Below are 17,268 nucleotides of genomic sequence, written 5' to 3' on the forward strand. Positions count from 1 at the left end.
TCTTTTAAAAGAAACATGTTAAGACTTTATTCAAGATATAGATCAGGCATTATAACAAAACAGAACTTCAACCTTTGGAATACTGTAATTTTACATCCCTTTGATGCACAGTCCAGTATACTATTTGATTACAGATCGTCCTATAGGATTACAGAGATAAACTAAGGGGGAGTGTGCACAGTCACCATCCAGAGCGCCAGCCCTCTGGTGCCTGCCGTTCACGAATGAAGCACTTCCTTTACCGTTTCCAGTGCTGTGCAAGATGAACAACTAGGAAGGTACTCAATGGCGGTCGTGGTTGACAAGCACTGTTATCACAGACACACGGACAGTTTACTACAGAGAACACACAGTTCAGAGGCCAGCAAAGTGAGCAAGCTATTCACACAAAGCCAGGAGGGATTATGCCTAACTCTCCAGTTTGTAAGTACAACACCCTCTCTCGTCTCCTCAGAAACAGAACAGGTGCTCAAAAGCAAAGAAAAAGTTACTACGTGAAAGGTACAGACTTTCCATTAGCATTTTGTAAACAGCCCGTGTCTGTAAATCAGCAAATTAAAAACATTCAGCTTTACCGTCTCGACAGAACTCCACACCACTATGTGTACACTTGGAGGCATTCACATTTTTACGTCAGTCCACACAAATATACAGCTTGTTGGATAAGGAAACACGTTTTGCCAGAAATATGACAGCTGCTCTCAGTTGTACAGTGTTTTTAAGAAAGAAACCAACTCCCTAAGCAACACCTGAAGGAAAAATAGTTACATTAAGACAGCAGTTTGGGTACCTTTCTATTTTTTTAAATCTTAAATGAGAAGTAATACAGCTTGTCTGAGAGTAGAGTGCTTCAAAGTCATTTTTGGCATTGTTGAGTGCAAACTTGAGAGCCCATACTTGTTAAAACTCTCCACTGTAAAATGGTGAAAATATAGCTTGTTCACGATAGGATTTTAATCTCTGCTGCTAAAGGCATTTATTATTTTGGCCAGGAAAAAAAAAGTTGCTAAAAAGCTGCTTAATAAGCTTTTTTTTTTTTTTTTTGCATTTGTTTCTGATAATTCTGGGTACTCCCAATAACAGGTAAATACATTTTAAAGCCTATATTTTTCCTCTGTCTGAAACTACTCTGTGAGCTTGAAGAAAACCGGTTTTCTGTCTTCACTAACAGATCTAGCTGTTGGTGGGTATGGGGCACAAACATTAAACAGACAGCCTCTGTTTGCCCTCCTGAACCCCACATTTGCTTTTAGGTTTATTTTCCTAAATCCTCTTGTAAATTACCAAGTCACCTTCAGAGGCATTATGAGGAAAAGGGATTTAAATTTGCAATCTGGTAACAACTTCAAGTAAAACCCTTTCCGATGTGGCTAAGATCCAGCCAATGTGTCATCAGCAAAGACTGATGTAGGTTTGTGTAGCTCAGTCATGCTACTGTCTCTAACTGGGCCTGTTTATAGCTGACTGACAGTAGGTTCTATGTACGTGATACTAATTCTCTAGTGTTCAGGGCCTATCTATGAACAAACACAATCCAAGTATAATAAGTAACTGGGTTGTGACCACTGCATGCATCACACTGAAAGGAAACATCAATCCTAAGCACAAGTAGACGAGTCCTACATTTAGGCTCGGCGCTTCCAGTGGGGAGTAGCCGCCACTGACCAAGATGCTATTTCAACCAGATTCTTCTTTTCAGATAAAATTCTCAATTAGGGAGTTGCCTCAGATGGTGCTTTGTTCTCTTCCTAAAGTTGTGGGCCTGTATGAAATACAAGTGCCCATGAACATGCCACTTCTCTCTTGCTCACACTCCACACAAGCCAGGAAGCAAACAGAGGGCATGAGCCACCGCTGCCCGTGGAGCTGAGCAGCAGGTCACATTAATGAAGATGCAACCTCTATAACCTTCTAGAACCCGGGGTTGGGATCATTACCTAGATGGCTCAGATATACTTCACGGAGCATCTGAAACAAAGCATGGTTCTAGGGTTGGTTTTGTTTGGGTGGATTGGTTCGTTTTTGCCAGTCACAGCGCAGGGTACTATGAAGGAGAAATAAACACTCAATGATTCGTCACAACAATCCCAGGAGTTTACATCCAAAGGTGAGCCAACCTGCCTAGGCAATGAGAAGTCCTCACCCCGGAAGAACTCAGAAGCTCCTAATCCTGTGTCTATGGGGGAGACAAGCTTCCTGTGACTTCCCTTATTCTAGGCTGTTCCCCTGACCTCATTATACCCACCTCTGGTACTGAAATATCATATCTCCATTCTAAACTTCTCTGGTATACTGACGAAGATTACAGACCATCACCCTACAGGAAAAATGGATGTCCTTGAGGTGTGTTTGGAAGCTTCGTAAGCACATCTGAGACACCCTCCAGAATTAAAATAATCTTTTACGCTTCTGTTTTTGCTGTTTGCTTATACATCAGAACCTCTGGCAGCCTTTGCCAAGTCCACGCTATCAAGCCAAAAGCCATAAATATGTACATCATAGTCCGAAGTATTAGTATCAAGAACAAAAGTTTTTAAAAAATTGCTTTGTTTGCATATATAGGACTAAAAACAAAGTATGCAACAAATAAGTTACAAATGTACATCTCAGCAGCTCGGTGGGGGGATTCTCTTCTGTTTCTACAACACTGCTGTCTATGCCAATCCAAGGGTGGGAAATGACTAACCTCAGAAGACCTAAGGTCACACCCCCAGCACACTACCTTTCCCTTATCCTCTCCCCAACAAAATAAAAGGAAAGGGGGGCTCTTAGAGGGGAGAGAGGAAAGGCCACGTCCGAGGCTGTGCACAGAGCACACCAGCTTGCGGGTTTCTATGTGATTAGTGAATAAATAGCTCTTTAAGGCAGAGAAGAAACATTCTGTGGATCCGGTGCTGTTGGCTCATCTCACTCACGTGGTTTCAGTGGCCGAGGATGAGGTACTTTTCTTCCTGAAGCGAGATCGAAGGATTCTAGGCGGTGCCTGGCAGAGAAAACAGAAACAGGACTGACCCCTCGGTTTGGTATAAACATCAACGCTTTTGAGGACAGTACCTGGATGAGTTTGTGTTGGGACTTCAGCTCTTCCAGTCAAATGTCCATGTGTGTGAGCAGGCTGGTAGGGCTGGGGACCCCCTTGGGGTTTCCACCACAGCAATCAGAGCAGCCTCCCAAGCATCCCCATAGAGCTGAGCCAGTGGAGGAGCCCAGTGCCCCCGTCTTCATGCTCTCCTAAGTCCCTGCACCTCCCAAGTGCACAGTTGCATGGAAGAATGACACAACTTGTTTCTGCCTTGGGAGCGAAATGATCTTAACAAATGACTCAGCAGAGAGAAAGGCCTCCCATCGCTTCCCTGGTCTTTGTTATTTCCTTTGGGAACTGGCCTCGCGTTTCTTGGTACATGCTTAAAATTTCCATCACTGAATTTCCAGTCCTCCTCCCAGATGTGAAATCCTTTCATGCAGAAGCAAACCACACAACACAGGAAACACTGGCTTTATGCATGAGGAGTTCTACCTCATCTCCCCTACCAATGGCTATCAAGGGACCCCCTCCTCCCATGGGACACAGATCACAGGGGCCACTACTGTCATGATTAAAGAAAAGGGAAATTCTTTCTCCTGGCATAGCGAACTCAAGGGGGTTCACCACTGGCCCCAACCTACCCTCAACCCCCATCTGTCCACTTCTCTGTACTCAGCTGCATTTTCTACACTATCCTTTCACATCTCCATCCCTTCTGACCAGAGGCCTTTCCTCCCTTCTCTGGTTATTTCCAGTCCTCTTAGGAACAAGCTCCAGAGTCACTCCTGAGCCCCACCGCCATAGCCCAGTCACAGCCAGGATCAACTCCTTGGTTCTCACGCTGTTTAGCAGATGGCACGGGGGAGTGTGCTGCTCTGCGCACAGTCTTCCTCGGCCACACTGTGCCTTCCTGGGGGCAGGAAATGCACCACCCTCTCCCAGCAAGGAGCTCCATGCCCAGCGGGCACACAGAAGGGAGGCAGGAGGGAAACAAGCACCAACAGAAGGCTCTGGCCTTCCATATACTGAGTCCTCCCACCACACCGATATGACGGAAATGTTTACCAGCCACCTCTGGACAGGATGAGAGAAGAATCAGCGACCTGCCTCAGGCAGTTTAACCATAAACAGTAAAGCAACATGGGTGGTTTTATAAAACAAAACCAGGGACTTTCCTGGCAGTCCAGTGGGTAAGACTTCACCTTCCCACGCAGGGAGAATGGGTTTGATCCCTGGTCAGGGAGCTAAGATCCCGCATGCCCCGTGGCTGAAAAACCAAAACATAAAACCATAAAACAGAAGCAATGTGGTAACAAATTGAACAAAGACTTTTAAAATGGTCCACATTTAAAAAAAAAAAAAGGGGGGGGGCACAAACCCTCAAGACCTAGAATGGTTCTAGCACCTTGCATGCCCTCCGAGCTGGGTCCCTCTCCCCATCATGGGGCTGGCCAGGCTGTAAAGGACTCCTCAGACAGAGTCCAAACCTAGAATATCTTCTACCAAAACCTCTCAGTTCAAAAAGACCCCTGCGTGCCCCACTTTGGGAAGGAATCTGATGAACCATGCGCTGTGTGGTGGGAACAGCTGTGACCTTGGTGGGCACAGGCCGCCAGGCCGCTGTGTTGGAGAAGGGCAGCTTGTCCACACACTGCCTCACCTGAGTCTCACAAGGGTCTCTGCACTGAGGGCAGGGGGGCTCCCAACTTGCCTCAGTTGGACTCTCAGGTTGCAGCGTTCAGCAGAAGGGGAAGGAGGGGAGACCTGATGAAACAGAGAGGAAGACTCTGGGGTCCCCCAATTTTGCAGGCCCTGCATCCAAGCCCAAGGCTGTGACCCAGAGCAACGACCTGAGGCTCTAGGCTTGGCCCTCCTGCCGCCAAAATTCCATCCACGTCTGCACTTGGCCAGAGTACATATATCAAGTGTATTGTTTTGCTCATTTGGCCGTGCCCCTTCAATAACATTTTATGAACATCTACTGTGTTGGCCAACAAGTTCATCCGGGTGTTTCCAAACCCAAATGAACTTTTTGGCTAACCGAATATTTTGTATCGGCCACTATGTTGTGACATGGAGATAAAGAGATGAACAAGCTCTATTTATAAAGACATGTCATAAGACATTCTGAATTTTTCTCTCCCTCAAAAAACTCATTTGGGTTGCTTTTCACTCACACATCATCTTAAGTTGGTAGCTGGATGTTTTGTTTGTTTTGTTTAATCCCTAGATATGATCTCATTTCTTCTATTCCCAAATAAAAGTGGTAGGGTCTTTTTCACCCCTTGGCAAGTAGCTAGAAGCTATCTAGTGGCTTCTCCTGCCTGTTTGATGGAGGGAGGTCTCCCCTCTTCAGGCACTCAGATGTTGGGTATCCCAAGAGACGCCACTCCCAGGAGCCCCAGATCTCCAGGGCAAAGCCCTCTGTGAAAATACACGCTCCACCCCACAGCCCCCGATACCGTGTACCTCCAGGGGGAACTCCGTCTTTCGAGGTGCTTTAAACTTGTACATGAAGTCCAGCAGGTCTTCCTCTTCCTCATCAGAAAACGCCAATGGGTTTTGGACCTGGTGGGGCCCCCAGGCCTTCACACCACCCTCATTCACATCGCCCTCAACCACTGAATGGCCATTTACAATCTACGCAGGGGAGACAAAGTACAGCAAGGTGGGATCAGTGTAGAAAGGAGCGAAGAAGGGCAGGCCAAGGTTAGGCACACAGCACGGCAAGCCAGGCCAGTTAGGAGAACTGAGGCCCCGACAGCTTCCTGGAACGTTGCAGGGGATCCAGGACCACTGCAACCATGAGGCGCTATGCACAGGAACAAGCGCAGGCTTCAGAATCTACTGACAAGCTATCGGGGGAGGTGGGGGTCCAGCTGGGGTACCTCTGTCTAAACAGATGGGTCACATCCTACAGCTTAGGGCTGTGGGGCCACACCAGAAGAACACCAGGGGGAAAGAATATCCTCTGGAAAGGATGGTGGCAGTCACTTCCGGAGGGGAATAACACAGTTTTCTGCATGATACATGCAAGCTGATGGTGCCTTGATTATACTTGCACATACAACTCCGAGCTGTCCTTAAGAGAGAGGATGTAAAATGCCAGGAAGCCTTCAGAAAGAACCTTAAGCAATGTAGATTTTTCATTTCAAAAGCCAAGTGCTAGAGAAGCAAAGGAGACTGGTGGAAGGAGAATCTAGCCGCAGTCTTCCCCTCAGAAGCAGCAGCGAGATTCCTGTTTTGGTCTGCCGTGACTAATCTACGTGGAAAGCTCCGGAAGTTATTTGTGTCACTGTTGTTGTTGTTGTTCACTCAGCATGTCAGACTCTTGGCGACCCCATGGACGGCAGCACGCCAGGCTTTCCTGTCCTTCACCGTCTCCTGGAGTTTGCTCAAACTCACATCCATTGAGTCGGTGATGCCATCCAACCATCTCATCTTCTGTCACCACTCCCTTCTCCTCCCACCTTCAATCTTTCCCAGCATCAGGGTCTTTTCCAATGAATTGGCTCTTCGAATCGGGTGGCCAGAATATTGGAGCTTCAGCTTCACGTCACTGAGTCTACAACATCGAATGTGGAGCATAGTCCATGTCATCTAGCCACGTGATCCTATCTCAGTCGAGATATAAAATACTTCCTGTCCCAGTCTATCTGACACTCAGAGACATATCTTTCTGGGCTTCATATATTGTTTTTACCTAGAACCACAGAAGGCAGAGCCAGGGAGCCCTCTGATCACCTGATCTGACCACCCGAGGCCTGCAGACAGAAACCAGAGCTGTTCTGGGACACGCTGCTACTTCTCCTAAAAACATGTTCAGCCACCAAATGTGTTCTCCCCATCAAAGGGGGTATGACAGCATCCAGTGTGGACTTCATAGAACTAACAGTGGGAGCCTAGTCTTGAGCCGCTTTCCCAGTCATTGCTGCTATACTCCCAATAAACAGCAGGGGGCAGCATGAGAGCACAGCTGTCTTAACCACAAATTTCAAAGCTGAATTGTAGACAGAGCGACCAGCTGAGACAGGATAGAGCCAAGCCTGAGATTGTTAACTCTCCTTTGCATTTTTTTGCTTCTGTGCATTCCCCAACCTGTTTCCTCTGGGTTTAGGCTCTCTCTGGTCCCTTCCCCTGCCCAAGTCAGCTGCATCGTTAAGATGGATGAACGTGAAAACTGGTCAGTCTGGCCCTCCTTAAATGCTCTGGTCTTCCCCAGCCTGTCAACTCACCCAAAAGGTCTTGGAATGTGTACCACATGGCTTGTGCCTCGAGCCCTAGTTCTCCTGTCCATCAGTTTCTGCCTCAGCTTCAAAGAAAGTGTCCTGAGCTACGGCTGATCCTCCTTGGTCCCTCTGAGCAGCTGACCCAGGACTGCGCCCACAGTGGCCACCCATCCACTAAAGGAGGTGGAGTCCTGACATCGTCTCAGAGGGCTCGCCTCTTGTCCCAAACAGAACTCAGCACTCATCACAAGGACATTCCTCTGAACACCTAACAGGAGAACAAAGAGGCAGGCCTGCCTAGGACTGAAAGACCAGGGCAGAAGCAACCTGCCTAGGTCTGCTCCAGCACAAAATCTCCCATCTTGAAAGCAGACTAGGGTTTGAGTCTGTGCTTCTGCACTTGAGGCTCCCTCTAAATTCAGGCCCACAGCATTCCCTCTACATATCACTCTGGGGTTCAGAAGGCAGCCCAGAGTCACCAAAAGATCCTCAGGCATGGAACCGTTCAGCCTGCTCACCCATTCTGGACTCACTGGGACTGAGCAGTGAACTCACACACTGTCAGAATAACAATAACAACAACAAGTGCAATCTCAAGAATGAAGCAAAAATGCTTTGAGTTAGTTCTCCACTGCATCCTTGAGCATGGGCTAAATGGTAGAAAAGAAGGGCCACTAGGAGTGATGGACCAAGGGAAGTCCAGAGATCCAGGCAGGAATGGAAAACAAGGTTTCAACTCAGCAGAGGTGGGGAGTGAAGGAACCACCTTCAGTGTGGGCAGCTCGGGGACCAGAAGTATCTTCTAATAGAAGACACAGAGAGAACCTGTTGAAAAGAGGAGAATCCTATTGGTCACTGTGTTCGTGGAGAGTTTTTGCCAAGAATGTTGTTTGTAATATTCTGCTTGACTCTCAGGACCCGGGAGACGAAACACTATAGACAAGCTGAGCCTCTGAGCCTCCAGATGTCTACTGTGTTGTGACAATGAATCTCTTATTTATTTTTGGCTGCGCTGGATCTTCGTTGCTGCACACAGGCTGCACATGGCTTTCTCTAGTTGCAGGGCACGGGCTTCTCATTTTGGTGGTCTCTCTTGTTGCAGAGCATGGGCTCTTGGGCATGCGGGCTTCAATAGTTGCAACACATGGGCTTGGTAGTTGCGGCTTCCAGACTCTAGAGCACAGACTCAGTAGTTGTGACATACAAGCTTACTGTCCCGTGACATGTGGGATCTACCCAGACCAGGGATCAAACCCGTGTCCTCTGCATTAGCAGGCATATCCTTAACCGCTGGACCACCAGGGAAGTTGGACAATGAACTGCTTAACTGCATCTCCCCCTTTGCGCTGGCTGCGAGGAAGCCCAGCATCTCAGACTGCCTATGACTTTGTGACAAGCACCTATATTTTTCTTCTCGTTCTGACTCCATCTTACCTGCCTCCTCCCTTCCCCTCCAAGCTTCATTTTTCTTATTTGGTTTGATCTATCATCTGTATTTCCACAAGCAGACTTAAATCCTTTAGGGAACAGGGAGGAGTATCAGTGAAGAAATAAACCCCACAGAACATGGTCCCATCTTTATGGGCACCCAGGTGAAAATAGTGGCTGAGCAGAAATGTGGTGCCTGACCTCCTCAGCGCTCCTTTTCCTGTACATCCAAACAGAATTTGTGATCCCACAGGTCCTCACCCAAAAGGGTGCTACTGTCCATGTCCTAATACTCTGATGGCTCCTGAAGACAACTTGTGTGAGGGGAGCGTCTCATGCAAGGTCATGGCCACAGCCACCTGCAAACCTCAGGGGATGGCAGCCAAGCCCTCAAGCCCACAGAGCTGACCACAGTGGCCAGGGCTGGGTGGTCTCCAGGAAAAGATACGGGTCACTCTTATTTTCCTCAGTGGGGGAATGAGTGTGTGGTCTTGGCTTACTTTCTGTGTTAGCAAACGTGTGTAGAGCAGGCTGGAAAGCGGCTGCACCTCTTCTCTCTGTGGGGAGTGCAAGGAGGGGAAAACTCCCAGCCCTTCAGGCTGAGCTGATCCATCTGCAGGAGCCCCAGGCCTCCCCACACCCCTCCCCCAGTGCAGCAAACACCCCAGGTTAGTGAACACTTCCACACAGCACACATTAGTGGGAGCCATTAATCAAAGTCAGCAAACACGTTTGAGGAGAGCACGCCCATCTGGACCACTTACATCCGAGTCCCCAACAGCCACCGAAGAGAAAGGAAAGAATATCCTGTTAAAGAAGGACCTTTGGGGAATGAAACTCACACACATGTGCGAGTGTTCGTGCACACGCACACATACACACATACTCACTCACTGCCCATGCTCCAAACCTCTGACAGCTCCTGCTACTGAGGAAAGAAACTACCCCAGGGCCCCACTCACGAAAAGATGCAATTCTCTCTCTCTTTTAATAGGATAAAAAGGGATGATTCTGCTTTTTAAAATAGGTCCCATCTACTTGATTTAAAAAGTGGGGGGGGGGAACCCACGTCTATGACTCATTTCGAGCAGTGACAGAATTCAGTCTTCAGTTCTATATAACATCAAGGTAGGCAGAGAGAAAAGTGGGGATAAAGGGCAGTAGGGGTGGGAGACAGAGATAATAATAGAAGCACAGAAAAAGAGAGACAGATGTGCAGGAAACAACAGGAAATGGCTGACAGGCGGGAATGGAGCAGAAAGTTCTCTTGGGACCTGAGAGGCATGGATGGAAATCATCTCATCATTTCAGGGGACCAGGAGGGCCCCTCTGGCCAGAGCATCTGTGATCTGCAGCATCAGTGCCCCAGCCCCAGGTGTGAGACACACCTCCCCCTACACCATCTGCTGATGCTTCACAGCCAGCACCCTTCACGGGTCAAGCTGGAAGGGTCCCCGTAGCCTCGAGTTTAGTCCCTCACCCCATTTTACAGAGGAGGCGACTGAGGCCTGGAGAGTTGAGGAGCTTTCCCACCATCACAGAGGGAAACGGTGCAGATGACTCACTAGCTGTTTCCTTGCAAGCAGACCTCAGGGAGATGGGGTAGAACTCCAGGGCCCTAGATGTTCAGAAGGCTGAGAAAGGCAGGGCTGGGGCAGAGGCTCCTAGATCATGATTCTGAGCAGGTCCACCCCAGCCTGAGGCCTCCACTGAGCCCCACCTGCAGCCCCATCCGCAACAATCCCCATCCCCACAGCTCCGTGGAAGGCCAGACTCTACTCAGTGCTCACCACCAGCTATAATTCTATTTTAACTTCTATTCTAACGTCCTAGAAAGGCAGGCTTTGATGATGAAATCACCAGGTGTCGTGGGGGTGGCGGGGGAGGGGGACTTCCCAGAGGGCAGCATGGAGCAGGCCCACCAGGCAAGAGTAGAGCAGAAGGCTTCTCTCTTCTCCCAGGTCCCAAGATGACAGGATCCCATAGGGAAAGGGTTTCTGAGTGGCTTAAGGTATTTACAAACTCCAAATTGTAGGGTGATTAGGTCGAAATAAACATAACTGCCTTAGGTCACTGGGATGGTTGTTTTCCACGAACCAGTGTGTGCAGCGGGCTTCCCAGGTGGCGCCAGCGGTAAAGAACCCACTAGCCAATGCAGGAGACGTAAGAGATGCGGGTTTGATCCCTGGGTTGGAAAGATCTCCTGGGAAAGGGCATGGCAACTCACTCCAGTATTCTTGCCTGGGAAATGTAATGGACAGAGGAGCCGATGGTCTATGGTCCATAGGATCACAAAAAGTTGGACACGACTGAAATGACTTAGCAGCAGCAGCGTCCAGCAGACCCGAGTATTATGTGCTAGTGCTGGACACAGCTGTGTGCAGCCCCTGGGTTTCTTTCATCCTTGTTGAGCATATGTACAGTCCTCTGTTCCTGCAGGATGATGGTCCCCACAGCCTCCTGCTAGGAATCTTTAGACCACCCATTCTCATTAGGCTCATGGCCTCTGAAACCCCCAGGTCTTCTACAGACCTTTAAAAATCCAAGAGCTGAAATGTCTAAGGCAGGGGTCCCTAACCCCTGGGATCTAATGCCTGATGATCTGAGGGGAAACTGATGTAATAATAATAGAAATACAGTGCGCAATAAACGTAACGTGCTTGAATCGTCTTGAAGGCATCCGCCCACAACCCCAGTCCATGGAAAAACTGTCTTCCACGAAACCAGGCCCTGGTGCCAGAAAGGTCGGGGACCACTGCTCTAAGGGACTCCCCTGGCAGTCCAGCGGTTAAGGCTCTGCATTTCCACTGCAGGGGGCACGGATTCAATCCCTGGTCAGGGAACTAAAATCCCCCATGCCATGTGGTGTGGCCAAAAAAAGAAGGAAAAAAGTCTTAAAACTGAGGAAATAAAGGGAAAAGAGGATTCTTCTTAGAACACAGCTCCATGTCTTCCTGCTCGCCACTTCTGTGGGAAGCATGAACCGCGTCTCGGTGGCGACAGGGCTGGGGGCACAGGCAACCATGGCACTAGGCTTGTCTCCCTCCTCCCCCACCCCCACACCAGCCAGCAGGCCAGGGCTGGCCCCTCTTGCCTTCTGAGCCAAAGGGAACTCCTTCAAGGGGTTATAAGGGGCCTTGCGTTAGCCCGGCACCATCTCTGGTCCCTCACATGTTAAGATCAAGGAAAGAGCAGGAGCAGGTCAGAAGAAAGCAACACAGCCCAGACATCACCCTCACCCAGGGAGCATGGCAGCAGGGGCCCTGCCCAGGCCTGGGAGAGCCCAGTCCCATCTCCCTGAGGCCTTCTGGCCATCACGGCCAGCATCATCACCATCATCATTCTTCAAAAAGCCCTTTCACAGGTATTGTCATAGCAGCACAGTGAGGTGGGGAAGCGGGAAGCTTTACCTCTACTGGAAGGAAACCCAGGCTTTTGGGGGTTAGGTCATTTGCACATAGTCATACAGCTGGTGAGCGGCAAAGCAGGACCAGGGCTCCCTTGGCTGCACAAGGACTGAAACCCCCAGAACTGCAGGGCTCGTCACTTCCAGGGACCTGGGTAAGTGCCTGCACTCCTATCACCAAGAGCACAGGGAACTATGACTCTGTGATGGTTTTAAAGTCTCTCCATATTCCTTGTTACTCCTCCCTCCAAGAGGTGGAGATGAATTCCCCTCCTCTTGAGGATGGGCTGGACTTAATGACTCACTTCCAACAAACAGAACAAGGCAGAAGTGATGGTTTTGTGCTTTCCAAGACCAGGTCCTAAAAGGTGCTGTGGCTTCCCACCTGGCCTCTCTCCTACATCACTCACCCTGGGTGAAGCCAGCTACCATGTGGTAAGGATGCTCAAGCAGCCCCCAGAGAGGCACGTGGAATGGAGCTGAGGCCTCCAGCCAAGAGCCACAAGATGGCCATGTTCAGTCAAGCCTTCAGACAGCTGTGGCCCTGACTGACACCCAGACCATAACTCTTGAGAGTCCCTGAGCCAGAGACACCCAATTAAGCTGCTCCCAAATTCTAACCTGAATTCGCTGTAAGATAATACATGCTTGCTATTTTAAGGAGTTAACCTCCTCACCCCACCCCACCCCCTGACCCTGCAGCTGAAAGGGAGCCCCAAGGTCAGACACCAGCTCATGGTTAGAGCCTCCTTCCAAGGCAGGTCTCGCACGCTGCAGGGAGGCTGGCTGTGTACTCACCTTTCCGGGTCCTGCAGGTGGAGCAGCAGGTACACACTGCGGGGACGGGGGCATCATCAGTGATACCCCTCACCTGGACAGGGACCAGCCCCAGGCCAACAGGGAGGCCCAGGGAGGTGTGGGCATCCCCATATGTTCACTATGGGGGTCCCAGGAATGTGGGTCTCTGTAGAGACACCAAGGTGGGCGAGGGGATCACTCTAGATTCCGCTTCCTCACAGGTGCTAGAAAATGCCCTTGTCTGGTGCACAGAGGCCAGTCCTTGTGACCTGCAGCCCAAGGGAAGGGAGGGGATGAAGTCCAAGTCTCTTCTGAGAAATAACTCCAACTGCCCCTTCTCTCTCTCTCTCCCACTTCATCATGGCCTGCAGAAAACCTGCTCACACTGACCTCCGAATCCCCAAAGGGCTCTGTGTCTGGCCATTTGGCCCCAGTGGCTAACTGGCTGCTACCTTACACACTCCACTGGTCTTGGTGTATATCTGGGCCTTGGTATACAGTGTGTATGTGTGTGTATGCACGCTCAGCTATGTCTGATTCTTTGTGACCCCATTGACTGTAGCCAGCCAGCTTCCTCTGTCTATGGGATTCTCCAGGCAAGGATACTGGGGCGGGTTGCCATTTCCTTCTCCAGGGGAATTTCCTAACCTAGGGATCAAACCCACATCTCCTGCATTGGCAGGGAGATTCTTTACTATTGAGCCACCTGGGAAGCCCTTGGTATACAGTAGGTGCTCACTAAATACAGGCTGTCTTCAAGTTCATGGAGGGCAAAGATCATTCTTTCAATTCCCTTTGTACCCTTCCCTGGGTTCAATGCCAGACTTGCAATAAATGATGTCTGACAAAATACCTCCCAGGCCATTTATTCTGCAGGGTGGGCCACAGAAATTGCATGGTGTTATTTTATACCAATGGGCATGTATATTTTTATTTTACATAAATTATTACATAATCTCTTATTCCATTTTGTACATTGTTCACTAGGCCTCATGTTTTCAAACTATACCTAAATGTGCATTGAAACTGTTGCTTCCAACAGCTGCACACAACTCCCTGGGGTGTGCAGCCACCACCTCCTACCCAGCCTGTCTTCAACAGTGGCCTGCCGTCCAGGACTGGCAAATTATTAACACCTCAACTGCTCTCCTCACAACCCCAAGATGGAGGCCAAATAGGGATTCTGGTATCTCACCTTCAAAGGCAAAGGCTGAAGCGAACTGGGTTCCTTTCCTGGTCCAAGGACAAATCCTCTGATAGTGACCGCCCAGGGAATCACTCTCAGGAAGGTTCTGAGATTGAACATAGGCTCGGTGGGGACAAGAGTGGTGACTGCTTGGTGACGTCGGCCTCGCTGCGTTGCCATCTCTGCCCAGGCCCAGGGTCACTCAGTCAGGACAGAAGCCCAGACTTGGGGCCATTTCCCAGACCAAACCACTCGTGGTGTCCGAGGCCAGGGCCAGGAAGGGCACACCAGCTGGGCCTCCTTTGGCGGACTTCCTCCTAGGCACCCTGACCCTCCCCTCCGGGGTTATGACAACTCCAGAGCCTCTGACCTGGGTGCTTCTGCCCTCGACACAGGCTCTGGGCCATCTTTAACCTGCCTTTCTTTCTGAGCTGCCTTTTATTTTAGGCCCAGAGCAGCTAGGGCGAAGGCAAAACAATGGTCCCTGTCCTTCCTGCTAGGTCAGCACCCCACTTTCTGGCCCCGAAATCACAGGTGCCACGGCCAAGGGTGGGCAGTGAGGAGAGTGCATTTTGTTGCAGTACAGTAGGCTCTCTGGTTCTCCATGAACTCCACTTGCTCAGTCTGCAGACCTGCAACCAGAGTGCTCTCCTGCTTTCTGGGGCATCATGGAGCATGGAAGCGGGCAGGGCCAGGAAGACAAATCAGCCCAAGTCCGTTTCCATCAAGTGCTGGCCTGGGAAAATATTCAAAGCCCAGGGGATGCCCCCATCGCCTTCTCTTTTATAACTGAAGTACAGCTGACTTACAATATTTAGTTTCAGGTGTACAACATAGTGATTCAATATTTTTTATAGACCATACTCCATATAAAGATGTTATAAGTAACATTGGTAAGACTACCTTGGTGGTCTAGTGGATAAGACTCTGTGAGTCCCCTGCACAGGACACAGATTCAATCCTGGTCAGGGAACTAAGATCTCACACGCCACGTAGGGTGACCAAAAAGGAAAAGAAAAATCTCACATAAAACTGGCTATATTCCTGCATCCTTGTCACCTATGTTATGTTCAGTGGTTTGTAGCTCTTAATTCTCCTCACCCATTTTACCCTCCCCCAACCTTCTCCTCTCTGGCCACCACCAGTCTGTTCTCAGTATCTATGAGTCTGTTTTTATTTCGTTATATTCATTTGTTTCATTTTTTAGATTCCACATATAAGTAAATATACACAGTGTTTGTCTTTCTCTGACTTATTTCAATAAGCGTAATACCCTCCATCCGTGTTGCTGCAAATGGCAAAATTTCATTCCTTTTTATGACTGAGCAATATCCATCTCCTTTTAGATCCTACCAGACCTCTCTTTTTCCCAGTTTTGAAACTGCTGCAAATACTCCGCCAAGGGGAAGAGTAGGCAGGAGGCCTGGACTCTGGTCCTGTGTGGCCCTGGCACAGTATGTGCCCTCTCTGAGCCCACTTCCTCTGTTCAGTTTGCCTCTATAATGACAACATAGAAAGGGACTGCAGGCCACCCAGACTCACTTCCTGGCCAAAGCAGGAACTTTGTACGTGACTAACTCTGGTTTGGGCCCTTCCAATGTCAGGGATCTCACTACTTCACAAGGCAGCCCATTTCCATTTTAGACACTTTAATATTAAAGTGCTTTTCTAGGTAAGTTAGACAGCAACAAGAACAGTAATAGTAGCTACTACTTAGAGTGCCAGGCATGACCCTAAGCACCTTCACATGGCTAATTTCATTTGAATCCTCATGACAACTCTGCACATGGGGCTAGTCATTCTGTGCGTTCAGATAAGGACTCTGTGGTGCAGAGAGGATAAAGCGCTTGCCCTGGCCACACAGCTGGTAAGCGGCTGCCCCCTCGGAACTCTACCCCATTGGTTTTAGCTCTGTCCGCTGAGCCTCACAGAATCGCGACCCTTTATCAAATCAAAGCGACAGCTTTCATTTGAGGCTCAGTAGCTCAGAAACTGATCAAGGGTGGAGGCTCACATGCCTAGGAGCCCGGGAGGTCAGAGGCCAAAGATGCTCAAGGAAACCTGATGGCCAGTGGGTGAGTGGATAGAAGGCACTGACCCAGGAGTCGGGGCCATAGGAGAATGCCACCAGAAGGCACAAACCTGATGACAGCTACCTTCCCTGGGCCTTTGTCTCTTCGTTGATAAAATCAGAGGGTGAGATTGAGTGATGCCCAAGCTCCCTTCCTGCCTGGCCTTTAGGGATTCCACACTAAGTTCTCCTGGCTCAGGGACAGGGTTCCCCTACCCGAGGTGGATCTCACCCCCATGGCCAAGCCTCCATCTCCCCAACCCTAGTAGGGCTAAAACATGTCTCTTCCAACAGAAAAGCCACAATCTTCAATCCTAGGTAGAGGGGACATTCCCGAGAGGGGAGGAAACTGGTGGATGCCAGGCCTGGCTCTGAGCTGGTCTCCTTTTCCTGGCGGGGAGCACACGCTGTCATTCCCAGGGCAACCGTGAAGCTCCTTTCCCATCCATGTCTTAGACCCTCAAGTTGGGTGGGCCTGGAAGGACCCTGTTCTCAGGACTCTAAGATGCCCCCTGCAGGCTGCATCTTACAGCACATGACCCAGGTCTAGGTGACCTGGACATCCCTCTTTATACATTTAAGGGCAGGCGAGCCACCTGGCACACGTCACAGCCAGAAATTGCCGCAGTGGCCCTATATCCACCCCCAGGCTCAATGTCCCATCAAGTGAGAGGGCCGGGGGAGATTCAGAACCATGCCCTGCAGCCCACCCCCTCCCCATCTACCCTCTGCTGGCAGCAGCAGTGCTCAGCCCTGTAACCTCCCCTAGGAACAGTCTGGGGAACCAGAAGTGCTGGCCAGCTCCCTACCCCTCCAGTCCCCGACCCCAGCCTCCACAAACCAGAAACCCATTGATGGATCAGAAGTCGGTGGGTCCCAAATGTGGCTGCACCTTGACAGCACCATGTATCAGGGTCTCATCCTCAACATACTGAATCCCCTGGGGGTGGGCCCAGGACTCTACACATTTAATAATAAGGTCCCATGTCAATTCTGGCACAGGGACCCCTCTCAACCAGGGCAGACACAGAGGCAGAGGTGTGGTTTCATACAACCCTGGCCTCCACAGGAATTAGATCTCAGGGCTAGTGTGGCCTTGGCACATGGTGGCCCAGGGTGAGGTTT

The 17,268-nt window shown here is 49.9% G+C and overlaps 1 protein-coding gene across 12 annotated transcripts in view; it reads right to left on the reverse strand.

The window, feature by feature from the left end:
- The window catches only part of REEP1 (receptor accessory protein 1), a 136,862-nt gene continuing 119,594 nt past the window's right edge, over window positions 1–17,268 (reverse strand). For 4 of the 12 annotated variants that reach the window (XM_070379444.1, XM_070379442.1, XM_070379443.1 and 1 more), the window contains 4 exons: window positions 12,887–12,922; window positions 5,495–5,646; window positions 4,686–4,789; window positions 1–2,983 (listed from right to left, as the gene is read on the reverse strand). In XM_070379444.1, coding sequence (XP_070235545.1) covers window positions 2,908–2,983; window positions 4,686–4,789; window positions 5,495–5,646; window positions 12,887–12,922 — 368 coding nt within the window. In that variant the 3' untranslated portion in view covers window positions 1–2,907. Of the gene's footprint in view, window positions 2,984–4,685; window positions 4,790–5,494; window positions 5,666–12,886; window positions 12,923–14,088; window positions 14,179–17,268 lie in introns of those variants that run through there. The other 8 variants (XM_070379440.1, XM_070379445.1, XM_070379439.1 and 5 more) reach the window with 7 other exon arrangements.

This window comes from Bos mutus, chromosome 11, assembly GCF_027580195.1.
Source record: "Bos mutus isolate GX-2022 chromosome 11, NWIPB_WYAK_1.1, whole genome shotgun sequence".
Classification (NCBI taxonomy): Eukaryota; Metazoa; Chordata; class Mammalia; order Artiodactyla; family Bovidae; genus Bos; species Bos mutus.